This window comes from Rhea pennata, chromosome 6 (genome assembly GCF_028389875.1).
Source record: "Rhea pennata isolate bPtePen1 chromosome 6, bPtePen1.pri, whole genome shotgun sequence".
Classification (NCBI taxonomy): domain Eukaryota; kingdom Metazoa; phylum Chordata; class Aves; order Rheiformes; family Rheidae; genus Rhea; species Rhea pennata.
The window spans coordinates 11902032-11918440 of record NC_084668.1 but is presented as its reverse complement, the minus strand read 5'-3'; the positions used below and the strand labels follow the sequence as shown (position 1 = coordinate 11918440).

The following is a 16409-nucleotide window of genomic DNA, read 5'->3' as shown; positions in this document are numbered from 1 at the left end:
ATACTGTCCAGCCTGCTGCTCCCCTGAAGTTGTTGCATGTTTTAATAAGCTACACTTGACACACAAAGATGACAAGCAAAGTGGTGAAATTCTGATACCTTGTCACAAACCAGAACAGTGTGCAGAATACTGAGTTATGTACATGCTGAAGACTGTCTCTGTTCCATAGCCGTCATATGTGGGAAAACGTCGCTCTGATTTCACAGCTGAGGAAATGAGATGTAGAAACCCTCAGAGAATTTGCCAAACTCACACTGAAAGGAAACTAGGTTTCCATATTCAGTAACCTCAGATCAAATCATCTGACCCTACTTTCTCCCTGCCAAAAGATTTGCCATAAACAATCTAGACCTGGACTGAACTGAAGGTGCAGCACAGGAGAACAGCTGCTCTTCATACTTTGAATAATGACAGAAGCTCATCAGCATCACCTAATACTATCTGTAACAGAACTAGAAGCTTGCAAAACATTGTTACAAAGATGACAATGTTAACAGCCACGCTGGACACCACAGAAGGCCACAGTAAGTTCCCTGCTTCTAAGCCCCTCCCAAATCAAAGTTAAAAAAAAACACCACTGCCACCCCCAAAACAAACATAAAAAATCTGTGGATTTTTGAGGGTTTTCTGTGTCAAAGAGGAAGCTTTCTTCATTGATGAACTGGGGACTGGTGTTAAGGCCTTTTAAAATGTGTTAAATTTTATGGGGTGCCAAACAGTTTGAATAGTTTAAAATGCCAAAAAAGCAATAGCCAGACTTATGAGTGATTATGGGTCATTCAGGATTATGCAGTAAGAATACAAATGAATTCAAAGGGAAATAACTGTGGCTGCTGAATGGAGAGATCTCGTACTAATTGTTCCAGGTACCCCAGCAAGCATCTAAAACATCTGACTCCCTCACTCCTTTCCCCTCCATCTTTGATTATCCTGAATCAAGATACCCATCAAATGTTACCAAATTAAGCAACTGCTTTAACTCTATCCTCTATCAATGAGGTTAGGAGTATGCCAGAACTTTCCTGATGGGAGCAGTGTTCATTTCAGAACTGTGGGAATCTCTGCTGCAGAAAAACGAGATTTTGAAAAGTTAGACCAGAGTTTCGCTGTGTTGTGAGAGCTGTCTGAATACCCAAAGCAGTTCATTCATTTCCACTTCGACAGAAAAGACTGAGTTACTGTGTTTGCTGCTACTTTTGTTTGTAAGTTTTATTTGGCAGCCCTAGAAAAAAAGCTCAAATGTAAAACAGTTTAACATACGAGAAAGCACACTGAAAAACTGTCTCCCCTCTTCCCCTCATAGATACTTCAGCTTTTAACATCTAAGAAAAAGATTTTTAACATCAGTTGTAGATCATTCAGGAAGAACTCAGAAAGGTGGATGAAGATCAAGTTGAGACCAAAGTGCACAAACCAGGAGACCCCCCCAACATACACAAGCTGAAATTAACTCCCGGATTACACTCTGTCACTAGCAACATGTGCATGTGATCCCACTACTTTGGAGGAAAATTGTAAATATTTAGCTTTATTATCTCACACAATCCAGACAAACTCTGCACCACAGCTTGAGACTGGGACATCTTCAGGTCAAGAAACTCCAGAGATACCACAAATAAGCAATACTAAACAGCACCAGTTATTTGCAGAGAGCACTGACCAGAACAGCTTGCATCTTCATATGTTCCTAGCTTAGGGATGCTACTTTTGGGAACACTGCATCAATACATGCTACTTGCAGGCAAGGAATCTGTATAAATTTATACACTATGTATACACACCACGCAAGATTTACCGTGGAAAATTAATAAAAATAAATAAACCTGCTTTCTTTCTGCACACGAAACACAACTACTGGAAAATAGGCTTTGTAGCAATGAAATCCATAACTGAGGGCAGCAATCCACATCTGGGCTGTAAGGTGGTAATAGAAACCCTTCACTCTGAATGAACATGTCTGTACTCTTATCAATTTCCAGCCAGACAAGATTTATTTCCTGCAATTTAGTAGTCTGGCAGCAGCCACAGAAAACACTGAAACTGCTTCGTGTTGCCGAGCTGAGTGCACAGCTCAACGTTCATTTGAAGACTGTCCGCCAATAGCAACGAATGCTGCTGGCAAAGGCAGTGTCCTGGGTAGGTTATAAACATTCTTCTCAGTTAGTTGTACTGTCCCCACTGCTACTGCTACTTTCTAGGGCTAGCAACCAGACTGGGCATGACATGTTGCTTGTTTAAGTTTCATTAAAAAATACAACTGATATGAACATACAAGTGTATAAAATGCAATACTGGAGTGTGAAAATATGAATACATTACATATCCTAAACATTTAGCATTTCTCATTGCATTGTTTATTCTAACTTACTGCTATGTATTAAGTATTTAAGACTTTCACACACAAGCCCCCTATAAAACATCAACTGCTTCTTACCATCTCTCAGCGATGCTTTTATCCTATAAAAATCTGTAAAATTTATAGTTAAGCTTTATAGTCTTAGCACAAAAACTTAACAGCTTAGCAAAGATAACTTGTACAGTACAATAGATAAATTGCTGCATTAAAAATAAGCCGCTAAGCAAAAACTGCTTATAAGAAAATCTTAGCGCACTAACCGAAATATAAATTGATGTAGCTATGAGCTTCTAGCTCAGCAGTCCAGAATAAATATTTATAGAAAGGCTGAGTTCAAGAGAAATTTTGTGGGCTTTCCTCTCCTTTCTAGTGCTTTCTCTCAAAAGTAAAATTGCTGTGGTCTTGGTAAGAGCAACACACAAGCGCACTCAGAAATAGCTACATTTGTTTAGGTTGTGGAAAAAAGCGCTTACTCTGCACGTGCTTTCAATAGAGCTCCATCTAACTGAAGTCACTGGCATCCTGACTGAAAGACCAGAACAAACCCAACATAATGTTTTCCGTTAAACGCTTGATTATGTAATAGTCTTCCAAGGAGACAAATCTTCATCTACTTCTCCCCATTACCATATCCCAACAGGCAAACAAACTAGAACAGCTCTTGTATCAGGGCACTAGGGACCTATTTCTGCCACTGTACTCTCATTAAGTGATACTCACAGTCCAAGGGCAGTCACCAAGATATTGGTGACATTTTCACCTGCTTAGAAATTGTAACTTTCTCTTCAAAAAGCGACAAGTATTTGTTGCAGAGACATCTACTTCCAAAGACAGACAGGCTCACATTTAAGGTAGCAGATGAGAACCGAACTCCAGGAGTGCAGTCCGGTTCCTAACCCACGCATGCACTTTAAGTGATCTTGCACAAACAAGAAAATACCTCTGTGTCTCAGAACCTCACCTGGGTGTCAAGGAGGGTGAGTGTCACTATTTCCTCCATTGTTTCAGACAGAAAGGTCACCTGAGCAGGGACCAACTCCACTCCAGTATGTGTTTGTGTTAAATACTATCAGCAAACATACAGTAGGACTCCAGCTGGATTAGGCTCTTTAAGTGCTACCATGAAATACGCAAAAATCAATACCATTCACCATCATTCTTTAATCTCCCTTTCCAAGATGTTATCATAATTTTTATTGCTTACTGGCTTATTAAAACCAGTGGCCTGGCTTTTAATTTAACTTGGTTTTGAAATATTTGTTTGTCCTCCAGTAGAAACAAACTGCTGAGTTATTCTTTTATAAAGGAACAGAAGAAATTATATAGACAGAAGAATCAAGCTTAAGCATATTGAACTCCTGTTTAGTAAAGTTCCCAGCAGTTCAGTTTTATTTCATTGACCAAAAGTATGCAATCTTTAGGAAAATTCCAGATTCATCATTTAAGTCTGATGAGTATGGGAAACGTGATACAAATGATTTCAGATACAAGATGTCAGATACTACTGTAAAAGCATCCCCTTTTCTTTACCAAGTGTTTACAAAATAGCGAGGGCATCACACTAATACTCTAATCTTGGCAAGAACAATATAAATTATAACAGCACCATATTTATAGGAGTGCTTGTGTATTATGGTGCACATGGAAAGAACGCAAGGCTCTCAGGCTACACAATTATCACTGGACACTCCGCTGCGGAGCTGCAAGAAAATCACCTTTCCAAACACTTCAACATAAGTCAAGAGACAGAGTACAGAGCTGGATCAAAGCAGCTTGATATTCTGTGACCAACAGTCAGGTTACCATGAACAGTATTTAATTTCTCAGTGTTGGCTTCTCCATTTTCCTTGGACTACATTTGCACATCGTTGTCATCCTTACAGGGAAGGTTGTGCATACGTTGACCATAAGCATACAGTATGACTTTTAATTACTGTTCTAGTAAGTTCAACTGTTGTATTTGTAATGAATAAAAGTAACATTTACTATTGTAGATGAAAAGGTGCAGAAAAGTAAGGGAAATTTAGAAAGATAGATGACGGAATTTATTTCCCCACTTCACCTCAGTCTGCACATGAACTACAAAGATCTCTATATAAAGTGACTAAGACATGCAAAGCTGACTTTACTTGGAATTTGTGCCAGGCTAGATTCCTCATTCCTCGTTTCTCTTGGCTGAAGTATTTTCAGAAGACAAGGATTGCTTTGTTTTGGCTGGTTGCAGCTTTACAGCAATGCACTGATTTACCGGGAGTGAAGCTATCACCTTCATCACCAGAGAGACTAGAAACAGATTTTTTTTTTTTTTTTTTTGAAAATGAAACATTTCCAGGTGTTCACTTGCTAATGCAGTGTGCATATTTCTAAAACCTTTTTGAAGAAGAAAGGCATAAGAAATTACATCAGCTCAAGAATCTCACTACAACATATCCTTAATGTGGAATGGGTAGCCCACAGGTCAGGTTACTAACTTCTGAGTTAAGAAACACGATTTAATTCATTGCTCTATCACCAACTTTTAGTAGGCCTTGGACAGGTCACTTGGAGATAGATCCACAGAAGGACTTTGGAGGCCCAGACTCCAGGCTATCCCTAATATCAATTTCAGTAACTATTTTACTACAGAAACAGTCCATGGAAAACTGGTCACTGAGATAGATGGCCGTATTCCTCCTGCACCATATAGAGTTTGAGCGCCTTCCACCCAACATAATCAATTAACTTAGCAATTAGGTTTCCGATCAGGTTGAAAGCTTTGAACTTTAGACTGAAAAGAACAAAAAACAGGCTTCCTATCATCTCAGGAATCTCATCCTCTAACTACCAGATTACTGACCACAGGAGAGACGAGGAGTACTGCCACATACTCCATCCCAGATATAATGAAAATGAGTTCTCAAGTTTCACAGAAGAATAAATTCAGCATGCTTAGGTAGGCACTTGCACTGGATTAGTCATCTCAGGGACAACCAGTCACTGGAATGCCTTGATTTTCCAGCTCATACTAGTGCAAAAAGCTGTAAAATGTGAGTTCTGACAGCACAGCAAGGGAAGTCATTTCCTTCTCACCAACCACCACCCCAGATAGCAGTCTCACTCCTTTCCAAAAGGTTATTTCCTACACGAGACACCTTCAGATATAGTATTGTGGGCCCCCACACAGCTGCCCTGGTGAGCTGAAGCAGTAGCTTCATTCATCTTGCCATGCGGCAGGAGTCAGAAAATGGTTATGGTTCAGGCATCTGGCAAATCTACAGAATTTCTTTCCACAAATAAACAACAGATTTTCATTTCTTTCTAGAATGAGACAATGCTTCATTTTCCACTAGCACTGCAAGTGTTTCTTCCAGAAGCAATAAAAATAATAAACAAATAAATAAGTCTTCTTCCCTGTGAGCTCCTCCTTGGAAAAAGAGAAGCAGCTGGGATTCACCCTTCTTCATCTCAAGGTTTTCCATTCTGTATGTGCGAAGAATAGGACCTCATCTGTCTAGCACACCTCTTTTATGAAATACACTCCTCAAGCAGAAAGTCTGAGAGTTAGAAAGTCAAATTGGAAGACTAAGGAATGGCCTGAATTTTTTTACACTAGATTCACTGCCTAGTTTCTCTCCTTCATGAATGGGTTCATTTGTACATGATTCACAGAAAACATTATCTTCTATTCAGCATGCACTTCTCCAATGACAGGGATCCAGCAGTTTACATGGCAAGGAGGAGGAAGCAGGGTGGAGTATATTGCTCATTTTTGGTGTGTGAGGGGTGTTTGTTTGGCGGTTTTTTTTTTTTTTTCTGCGCAGTAGGTTTCTAAACTTCATGTTCCACTCATCAGTGAACAGAACCAAGTAACATATCAAATTTTTAGCTTTGGAGTCTAATGATAGAGCGAGTGTGGACTGGACAAATAGCAGTGAATGATGATGAGTGTGAATATAAACCTTGTCCACATGTGGCCTTCTGTACAAAGATTTCAAACGATTCATGTTTGTTGTCTATTAACAACTACTTTCTTTTCTAGATAGGAAAAGCAGGATTGTATCAAAAACTACAATTTGGTTTAATTTAGGCCAGGCAAACTCTCACAACCACATTTACAGGTCATCAGATGCATACTTTGCTATTGAACATGCTCCCAAGGTTGCATGAGGTGGTGAGCCTCCTGCCTCACCTTTGTGGTCACATCAGTCAGACCAAGGCAAGGTACTTGAACAAAGCTGAAGCTTTACTTACTGTTAGAGAAGACAAACATATTATGGGTTAGCTGAATACACAATCTGATGAGAAGTAATCCACTCTACCATTTTTGTCAGCTAGTAAGAGAAAATATGAAGTTCATTTTTCCCCCCACAGGAGACGTCTCTGGAGAGGGAAAAAAAAAAATCTTCCCCTATTTCACTCCTCTTATTCCAGTACTTCCAGTTACTAGGTCTTCTTCTTTAAGCTTTCAATCTATTACAACCGTGAAAGGAACCAAATGCACAATTCCCCTAAATACGCAATTTTTAGACATCATAATGATAAGTTGCAGTCATGTTTCATGTGCTGCTAAGAACTTTTATTTAAATAAGAAAGCCCAGTGCTACATGATGAGTTTGCCAGTAGAACTGACCACAACAGAGACTTATGCACTGGCCCAGGGGAAGGGAAAATGGCCTGGAAAAGATGATGATATTTTTCAAATTAAAGGCAGAATTGAAGAATCTAATAAGACTTTGTTGAAATTTAAGAGATTGATGATTAAACATCATGGGACTAGTAAAAAGAAAAACAAGAAAAATTACACTGACCACTTCTACTTTGACTTATACAGTCAATTTCTGAACATACTACTTTTGTCCTGCTATTTAGGATATGCTGATTAGCTCTCTTTCTCTTGGGGTGTATCTCGATTTTCTTTTATTTCTTTTTTGGACATTTTTATCCTCTCTTCCCTACACTGCAGACTTCATGATTACTCTTGGTGTTTATTCCATCACCACTTCTGTAAAAGACTGAACCTCCTTTACACCACAATACAAATATTTATCTTCTTTTCCTCTGCAAATATTTCAAAACACAACTTAAGAAATTTTTCTTTGATTTATGTTTAAGGACTACAGAAAAACAGCAAGTCCAGAAATCCCTACCAATGAAAACTATTGCCTTCAAAATCAAGTCTAATGGTAAGACACACTTGACAATATTAGCTGATGTATGTTCTGGCTTGAGTTAAAACAATACTGGTTTGGATAGATAGCATACAAAGTAAGAGATTCTTGTTAACTCCATGTTTATTATTGAGTGGTCCTTAAAAGGGTCTAACCATAGTATTGTTAAAAAAAATCAGTTTTTAAAGTTACTTTAATTATTACAGTGGTTCTTAAATCAACCAAAAACAGAGAGCCATTCTGCTTTGTATTGTACAGAGTAGCAAAGAGTCTCTGTCCCAACTGGTTATATATAAACAAAATGGGAAAGAACACTGAAAACAAACAGAATAATAAACATGAGAGTGGCAAACAATGTATTTCTTCCACAGTTTGGGGGTGAGTGGGTTACTGAGGACAGGCTCTATTATATAAACAATCTTGAGAAATGGAGATTAAGAATAGGTACATAGTATGTCCAGTCTTCCTCAGTCATGGCTTCTTTTCTGCTTAGAAATTTTATCTGGTTGGAATTTGAGGATTTTTAGCCTTATCTGGGATTTCTGAAGGTCTGGCATATCAGAGCAACTCTGCAAAAGCTCTGACCAAACTGAGCTGCCAAACATCCAGAAATCCTGGCTATTGCTTAGCGCACGCTCAGATCAATTGCAGGCGACAGTGCAGTAAGGTCAGTGTTTCTGGGAAGTGTCCCACACACTTACTGCACACATGCTTCTTCCTGCAAAGTCCTGAATATGATTATGATGCCCATAGGCGACAGGGAGACAGGTGTGAACTTCTGAGTTGAAGACACCGAGGTGCAGAGTCAGAGCACACAGATCACCGCTCTCATCCAAACTCTTGAGCAGCCACTCCTCCTTCTGCAGTTTTTCCTTGAAGGCCATATGATGTGCACATGGCTGCATGTGTAACTTGGTGAAGGGAAGGGTCTTTGCATAACTCTGGAGCAAGATGTTGCCCTGCAGGGAAACAATTTTGATCGAATCCCACTTCGACCATTCCCCAGCAGAGCAGCCACCCACACTTTGGCCATGTTGTCAAAAGCTGAATGTCTTCTGAGCCAATGTTTCTTTATGGCAATACAGAAGTATAAAATAAAATAATGCATGCATTATTCATGAGAATATGCAAACAGCTAAAATCAGCACTGTGGTAAGTGAGTATAACGTGAAGCAAGTTACACAAAGGAAGATGAAGTAGCTGCAGAAAACTCCAGAAGAAAGATGTGCAATAGGCTGTTCAGGGCCACCTAATTTGTGTTCATTTTCCTACTTTCATAATACGAGAAATGCCTTCAGCTTTATACTCTCCAGTATCTATTTGACACAAAACGTTTGAGCAACTTCTGAATATACAGTAAATGTTTATTTATTTTATCAAAATGCTCACTAGCAGGTAGAAAGAATAATCAAGTAAAATCTCCAGTTAAATCAACAATTTTTGCCACTCATTCCTCTTTAAAAAATATGCCTCAGTGTTTCGTATTATGCTTCTGAGAGTATCACAGTGCATGGCAGTTTTACAGATTAAGCACAAGTCCTGCCACTACCTCTTCTCCAGTGTTTGCTTTCATCAGACAACTATCTCCCACAAAAATATGGATCCTTCCTGAGGTCTTTCCTCATGGGGTCCAGAGCAGTCATCCCTCCAGAAAATACAGATCTAAAACCACTATCAGCGTCATGCAATTAGCTGAGCAGTACATTTAGTAACAGTGAACATCTCATGCCAACAGCAAAGGACTTTGTGCCATGTCCTCGTCCTCTGTCATTATCTGGGCTTCTCTCACTTCGGATCCTACCATCCCAAATGCAGACATACAATATAATTAAGGCATATTTCTGGAGTGCTTGTGACTGAGGCTTGGAGCACACATTGCTGCCCAAAGTCCAAAGCAAAGAGAAGACGACAGAGGCTTTGCCACTCAACAATGGTATGGCAGCCAGAAGAAAACAAATTTGTTAGATCTCAGTTTTTTTGTTAGCAGACAAATGAAAATTTTAAAATGCTATGGTAGTTTTCCCCTTCAAACGCTACTTCCTTTCAATACTTCCTCCCTACCCTTTATTTCTTAACCACAAAATTGGTCTCTTTATCATAAAACAGGTAAGTTAAATTTCCCTGTCCCCTCCTATTTCCTCCTATCTAATCTCAGTTTATTTTTTTTCAGGCACCGTGTTTCAAGCAGTATCTGTGCAACCAACCCCCAGCAGCAAGAGAAGCTCAGACATTGGCAAGTTCAAACATGTCATTGGACTTACTGTGAGGGGAAAAAAAAAAAAAAAGGCAGAGACAAGAGTGTTGCAACACCGGGGGAGAACTAGAAAGCACATTAACTAGAGGCAGGATTTGACATTGACCTGGCTTACCTGAAAATTTACCGTCCAGTTCACCAACCCTTATTTGAAGGGGAGGGGAGGAGAAGAACAGGAAAGGAACTACTTAACGGGGAGCAAATACCAAACTACTAAATCCAACATTTACTCAATCTCTGAACCACCTATGTCCATACATGACTCACATGAAACATAGCTCACAGATTAGAATACTGGACTAGATTTAGTAGTTTGGTATCTCAGTTCTGGCAACACATCATACATGATGGTTTGCATGAAGTAGAAAAAACCCATAATGCACTGTTGCCAACTGCGCAATGCTTCATCCAAGGAGAAAAAAATTCTTTCCCAGCCCCCTAGGCAATCAGTCTGTGGTCCGTAGCATGACATTTGGCTGTTCTCCTCAAGCACAGCTTTAGCACAAGTATTCTTTAGACTCATAAAATCAATGACCGTCAATATTACCCTCAAAAATTATACACTTATGCAGCCAAAGGAGGTTTAGTTAACTGCTTGCACCAATCAAATGCACAAGGTTAATATCACTCTGAAGAGGGAAGGGTTTGTTGGAAACTGCCACTCTTTGAACTTGCCCATTTTTTAATGCTTGATACTCAGTTACATATCAGAAATGTTCACACCATGCTTTTGATGTAATGACTCTACTGCTATTTAAGTTCAGCTAAGTTATGTGTGGGCAGCTAATCACAGAGTTAACAATTGAAAATGACTGTTGAGGTCAACCACTTTTTTTTTTTTTTTTTTTTTTAAGGCAGCAAGCCTGCAGCAGACTGCTTTATTGGTCTCAGAAGCTGAAGCTTAAAATAGGGAGGAAACGATCAAGAGAATGTGGTTCAGCGGTCAGAGAACAGTGAAGATTCCTGTTTCCTATTCTTGGCTTTTCTATCAGTTTGCTGTATGGAACCTAAACAGATCTCTTAACCTCTCTGTGCCTCTCATACAAAAGTTAGTGTGGATATGGGAAACTGGGATCTAAGTGCTAACATTTGCCAACAGCTTATGTTGGTAGCTAAGAGTTCAGAGCTCTGTTGGGATCAGGCATTACTGCTGCTCTACTCACCTATACGCATCACCAGGACTCTGGGATCCCAGTGATTTATTCTACTGCAGAAAACCAAGCTGCTTTCTGAGATTTTCCCAGAGAATCATGAAAGAACCTTTCAGTGCCTCAAAACACAGAAAAGAGAACTGGAGGACTTGCATGCTACCTTAGTACAAACACGGGAAGGCTCACAAACCCGAGCAAACGCAGAGCCTAAACACCAGTGTGGGCCAACTCAGGCTGATGGCAACACTCTGGCAGATGCATAGGCAGATGTGAGTGGAATCAGGGCAGTATTTAAATAACTGCTAGATTCGACAGTGGAGACATACCTTCCCCTCTAAAAGAATGGGAATGTAGAGCTGGATAAAGTTGTCCAATATTTAGAAGTTCAATTTCTAGATGGAAAGAGGCCTTTACAAAAAAATGGAGTCTCAGATATAACACAGGCAGCAGCCTTAAGTCGCTGAGCTCACAGTCTTTCAAAGAGCAGGATACTAAGAAATCAGGCTGGATACTTGCTCTGAACAGGATACCAAGAAATCAGGCAGGCAAGCTGGCACAAAACCATGCAAATTTGTAGAAGTCTTATTTCATTTGACTGTATGGAAAATTACATTATTTACATCCAAACTGGTCTATTCCAACTCTTTGAACCTTTGCTATAAAACAGTACATCTAAGTCTAGGAAAGTGGGACAAACTGAAGTTAATTTATTTCTAGACTAGAAACACAGTTAAGGTTCTTACACTTATGGGTCAGCATTGCCATGTGTTCTGTATTGTCATTAAAGTATCCTGCACAGTTGTAGAAAGTGAAATTTATGATCATCCAAAGTCAGGTCAGAAAGGGGAGGGAATTCTATCTAATCTGAATTCAAATGGTATCTGTGGCATCAGAATATCACCTTCTCTGATAATTTACAATATGGCCAGAATTTCCCTCTTCTCCTGTGTAATACTTGCCACAGAAACTCTTAACAGTATTTGCTGCAAAGAAAGAAATCATGAGTCACTATTAGGCCAGTGAAAGTTACGAAATCTAGCGATGCACAACTGAATTAGAAAGACATGCAATCACAATTTAATGCAGTAATGCACTGATAAATTTTTAATTGTGTATTACAATGACTAAGAGATGCAAACAGCTTAAACAAAGCCTGGCAACATTATTTTGGCCTGCTTTTTTTCAGGAGCATCTTAAAGACTCTAACTGACAAGCAAGAATGACTTAGCACAAGGTGGGCGATTACTGCCCTGAGCTGTTCACCCCAGACGTGCTGTTCAGTGAACAATCCATCAGTCAGCTCCTAACAAACTAGGAATCCAAAACACACCACAGTACTTTGGGAAGGTTTCCATAAAAATCAGCTCAGCAACTCATCGATGACCGAGAGGTCTGCGCTGCAGAGGTGAGAGGAGCACTGGGGGAAGGTAACCTTGCCTTTGCTTGACTAAGTGGTTGCACCCCTCAATCAAAGCTCCAGGCCAAAATTGTGTTCACATGCATGAAAGATGAGAAGCCACTTTTCTACCCAAACATCACACTAGAAAACAAATCTGCAGTCAGATAGGGATAAATCTGAGGAGATGTTGGTAAGAAAACCAGGGTGGTAGTGGAGGGATTAAGAGAATTTCTGATAACAGGAATTGCAGTTCCCCTCTATCTCAGATTTCCTATGTTTACAGAAAATTTTTCAATTTCTGAACTGTCCTTCATCTTCAATTGTGTTTCACACATCTTACGTGCTGTTGGAAAGAAAGGCAAAGTTTGAATTTGGAGCTCTCTCCTCCTTGTTCACTTAATGAGAGTACAGGATCATCACAGCATCAGATTTATATCCTGTCTCGGATTCTCAAAATGTTTGTTCTTTCTGATAAGATAAATTCCAATGCAGAGGAACTCTTTGAAGAAAATCTCCTGTCTAGCCATTTTTAAAACTTTTAAGCCTAGTTTAATACTTATACTGTGTGATGAAGTGGAGAATCAGCAACAGTCCTTCATAACATCTGTAGCCTATTTTCCAGGACAGAAAAACCTATGTTCAGTAGCTATCACTATCACTAAATCTTAGTGAATACTGTCCTACTGAACCTCCAAAACGGTTAAGCAATAGAAAAAGCAACATCATACTAGCAGCTAAAGATGGACCCAGATGATACGAGCTGTGTAGACTGCAACCTCATCAGACTGCAGTTATGAAGTGACAGTGTTCCTCCAGCCTGTAGCACTGCGTCCCCTCACCCTGTCACATTACCAGACTAGGAGCAACAGAACCAAATGCAAGCTCCCCAACCACATTACATTACAAATAACACATCACCCAGACAGTTTGAAGTGGTATGCTCACTACCAAGCTCAGTTTCCTTGCGCAAGGTAGTAAGGAGAACACGCAGTGCTCCATTACTCACTATTTCCAATTATTGTAATGTACATTGTTTGCCCTCCCCCTCCCGCAGAAATGCGAGTTCATATTGCAGCCTCCAGCTAGTTTGGATTCCAGGAAATTTGGAACTGATTCAATGATAAAGATTTGCTGTTTTGTCTACAGCTGTGTTGCACGCTTCTTCTCAGTTGTGTTAGCTAAGAGAGGCAAAATGAAGCTCCCCAGGGCAGCAAGCTGCACTGAGCCAAACCAGTCAATGCCCCATGCACAGCGAGAGGCTGAAATGCCAAAGGCAGTGGCCGTAATTGTCTAATCTCAGTTTGCCAAGCAGTGCAATACAACGTAACGTATGCTACTTCCCACAAAGTGATTACAGACCTCGCATGTATTTCAGCAAAGCTGTGGTCTTAATGCCTAGCACTTACAAAGCACTTTAAGCAATAAAGGGCTACTTCATCTACATGACATGCATGTGGCCAGTATATTATTATAATCCTCATTTTATGGATGGAAAATTAAGGGATTCAGCCATGCTCAAACAGCAAATGGGTAGAACTGGAATTTAGATTTTCAAATATGTTCAAGTCAAGACCTCAACCAAAGCTCAGCTCCTTCAAGGAGCCTGAGTAGAACTGACAGGCTAAACAATAACTCGAGCATTTTATCAGAGCTGTTAGAACAAACCCTTAGACTTCACCCATCCAGCACTCAAGGCAATGATAAAAAGGACAGGAGTATGACACCCAGAAGAATTAATACTTTAAAACTAGATCTGAAAAACTAACAATTCTTCCCTCCTCCAATCAAAGCAGTGATTGAACAAGAGTGAACTAACAGGTAACTAGAGTTTATAGTTGCTTCCATTTGACTAATAATAAAAAGCCTGCAGGATGGAACAAAAATTGAAGCAGTATGTCACCCTTTTTCAACTGAATTTGCTACTAAGCAAGGTTAAATAATGGAAAAGGGATATAAGCACAGTAAGCAAAGGAATGCGCATTACGAGCAGCTAGTGTCATATACAGAGAAGGTGTTTCTGACGGTCTTAAAATTCCCATAAAAAGTAAATTGTTCCAAAAAAAAATCTAAATGTTTTCTATCAAACTGTTCTATGGCTTAAACACTTTCATTGGAAATATGTACCTTCTATGAAAAATATCAACTTTTCCTCAAAGAAACCCAATATGAGAACTACAAGTTTTGGTTTTCCATTTTAAAATTGATATACTTCAAAAATTGTTTTTGTGCAGTTTCTAGAGAAAAATCCAGTTTCTAGCCTGATCTTGCATAAACAGCAAGGTAAATATCAGGTGCCCCCTACTGGTTCTCTGTTTATGTTAGAGTTTTGAAAGTTATGAACATCCCAAATTCCTTTTAGCCCTTGCATTTGTTACAATGAAGTTGCAGTTTCCTGCCTCTGTCAGATACATCTCATCACTCCAAAGACCAGGACTGCTGTCAGTCAGATAATATAGCTGTCAGCACACAGTCAGAGCACAACAGGGACATGAGGAAACTTAAAGGGACAAGAGGAAGAAGTGGCGGCTCCAGGAGAAAGATCTGGGTTAAATGAGAAGAAAGGGAAATAATCAGAACAAGAAAGAGATGATAATCGATATTGAAGCATGAAGAAAATACGGATTCTAATAAGAACAATTCAGTGTCCCAAGCATGAAAGGAAAAGGAGAACCTGGGGTCTCCCCACCATCACCCACAAGCTTTATTCCTGTTGGTGTAACATGTTTACTTGAACAAATCACTTTCCTCTGAAAAAAACTCCTCCTGCTTTCAGATTAGCTACATGTATTGCAGGTGGTGCGGTTAAATAAAATTTCACAACTTTTCTCCTTGCAGACTGCTAGTTTGCCTACTAGGAAGCATATGCTGCAGCACAGTTACTTTTGTTACATACGAAGTTTTGCAAAGCAGCAACTTTAGACGGCAGGGAGATAAATATGCAGTAGAATAACATGTACCATCTCTCATCAGAGCCATCTCTGGAGGCAGTTTTCACTGATAACTAAGCTCAGTGCCTTGGATGTTCATCTAGGTTACACTTAGTAAAACACTCTTCTACTCACAAGCTGACTTGTAGTACTCCTGCCCCCTCTTACTGCCTGCCAGGAGAGGAAACACTGGTGCACTTTTCTAGAGCAAAGGTCCTATAATGCAGACGCAATTAGAAATTTCACTCTTTCTGCAGCCAACTAAGCAGCTTCAGGAAAGGACAAAAAACAAGCAGACAAGCCCTCTATCATCTTCATTTCTTACCTTCCCCTCAAATCTGGCGGTGGCTCCCAGCTGCACTCGGATATTCCGAGGAGGAAGGGTAAATGCTGGTGCTTCTGCTGGCACAGTAGGGCTGAGTGTCAGGGCAGTTTTGGAAACTCGAGTTGATGTCACCAGTTTCACATCCCCCATGATGTGAACTGCAAAAAAGACAAAAATACAGTCATGATACAGAACTTAGAACAATTAATTTATTAATTATCTACATTACAGTTGCAACTAAGAACCAGATTCAGGGCAGACTGTTTCTATATGTTTGTTATATTCATACAGGTAGTAAGAATCTTCAGTCTAAAGTAACAAGTGTTATTTTCTGAGTGGGGAACTGTGACCCAAAAAGATTGCCTGATGTACCTACAGTTGCAGGCAGGGTCACAGCCTTGAACTGAACTCAGATTGAACTCTCAAGTCCCAGACTAGCGCCTTAACCAAAAGCCATCCTTTACAACTACATTAAACTGTAATAACTTACTTCAGGAGGATATTTTCGCAATGTGACTTTGATTTTCCTGGCCTGGAATACACCAAAATTCAGTGAGTCTCAAAAGCAGAGCCAGTGTTAAACAAGTACTTGTGAAATAGAGGCCTCTGTTTGCACTGGATTTAAGCTGCAAGCGGGAATGTGGAAAATCTGATTTTTCATACCATGCTTTAAAGATCTTAAGAAATATCTATCTGGTATCTCCCTCTAAAGCACAGCACTCCTAGTACATAACAGATACTTTTGCAGGAATTCCAACTCTCTAGCTCGCTGCACTTCCCTCTATAGCACACAGACCAGGAAAACAGCAGGAAGACCATAATGCTACAGAAACAGCATTTAAAAACCTCA

The 16409-nt window shown here is 39.8% G+C and overlaps 1 protein-coding gene across 1 annotated transcript in view; it reads right to left on the bottom strand.

The window, feature by feature from the left end:
- MYLK (myosin light chain kinase) overlaps positions 1 to 15717 on the bottom strand; it is a 151559-nt gene extending 135842 nt beyond the window's left edge. The window contains exon 1 of the mRNA XM_062578956.1: positions 15560 to 15717. Within this exon, the coding sequence (XP_062434940.1) occupies positions 15560 to 15709 (150 nt within the window). The 5' untranslated portion in view covers positions 15710 to 15717. The remainder of the gene's footprint in view (positions 1 to 15559) is intronic.
- Positions 15718 to 16409: the final 692 nt, after the last annotated feature.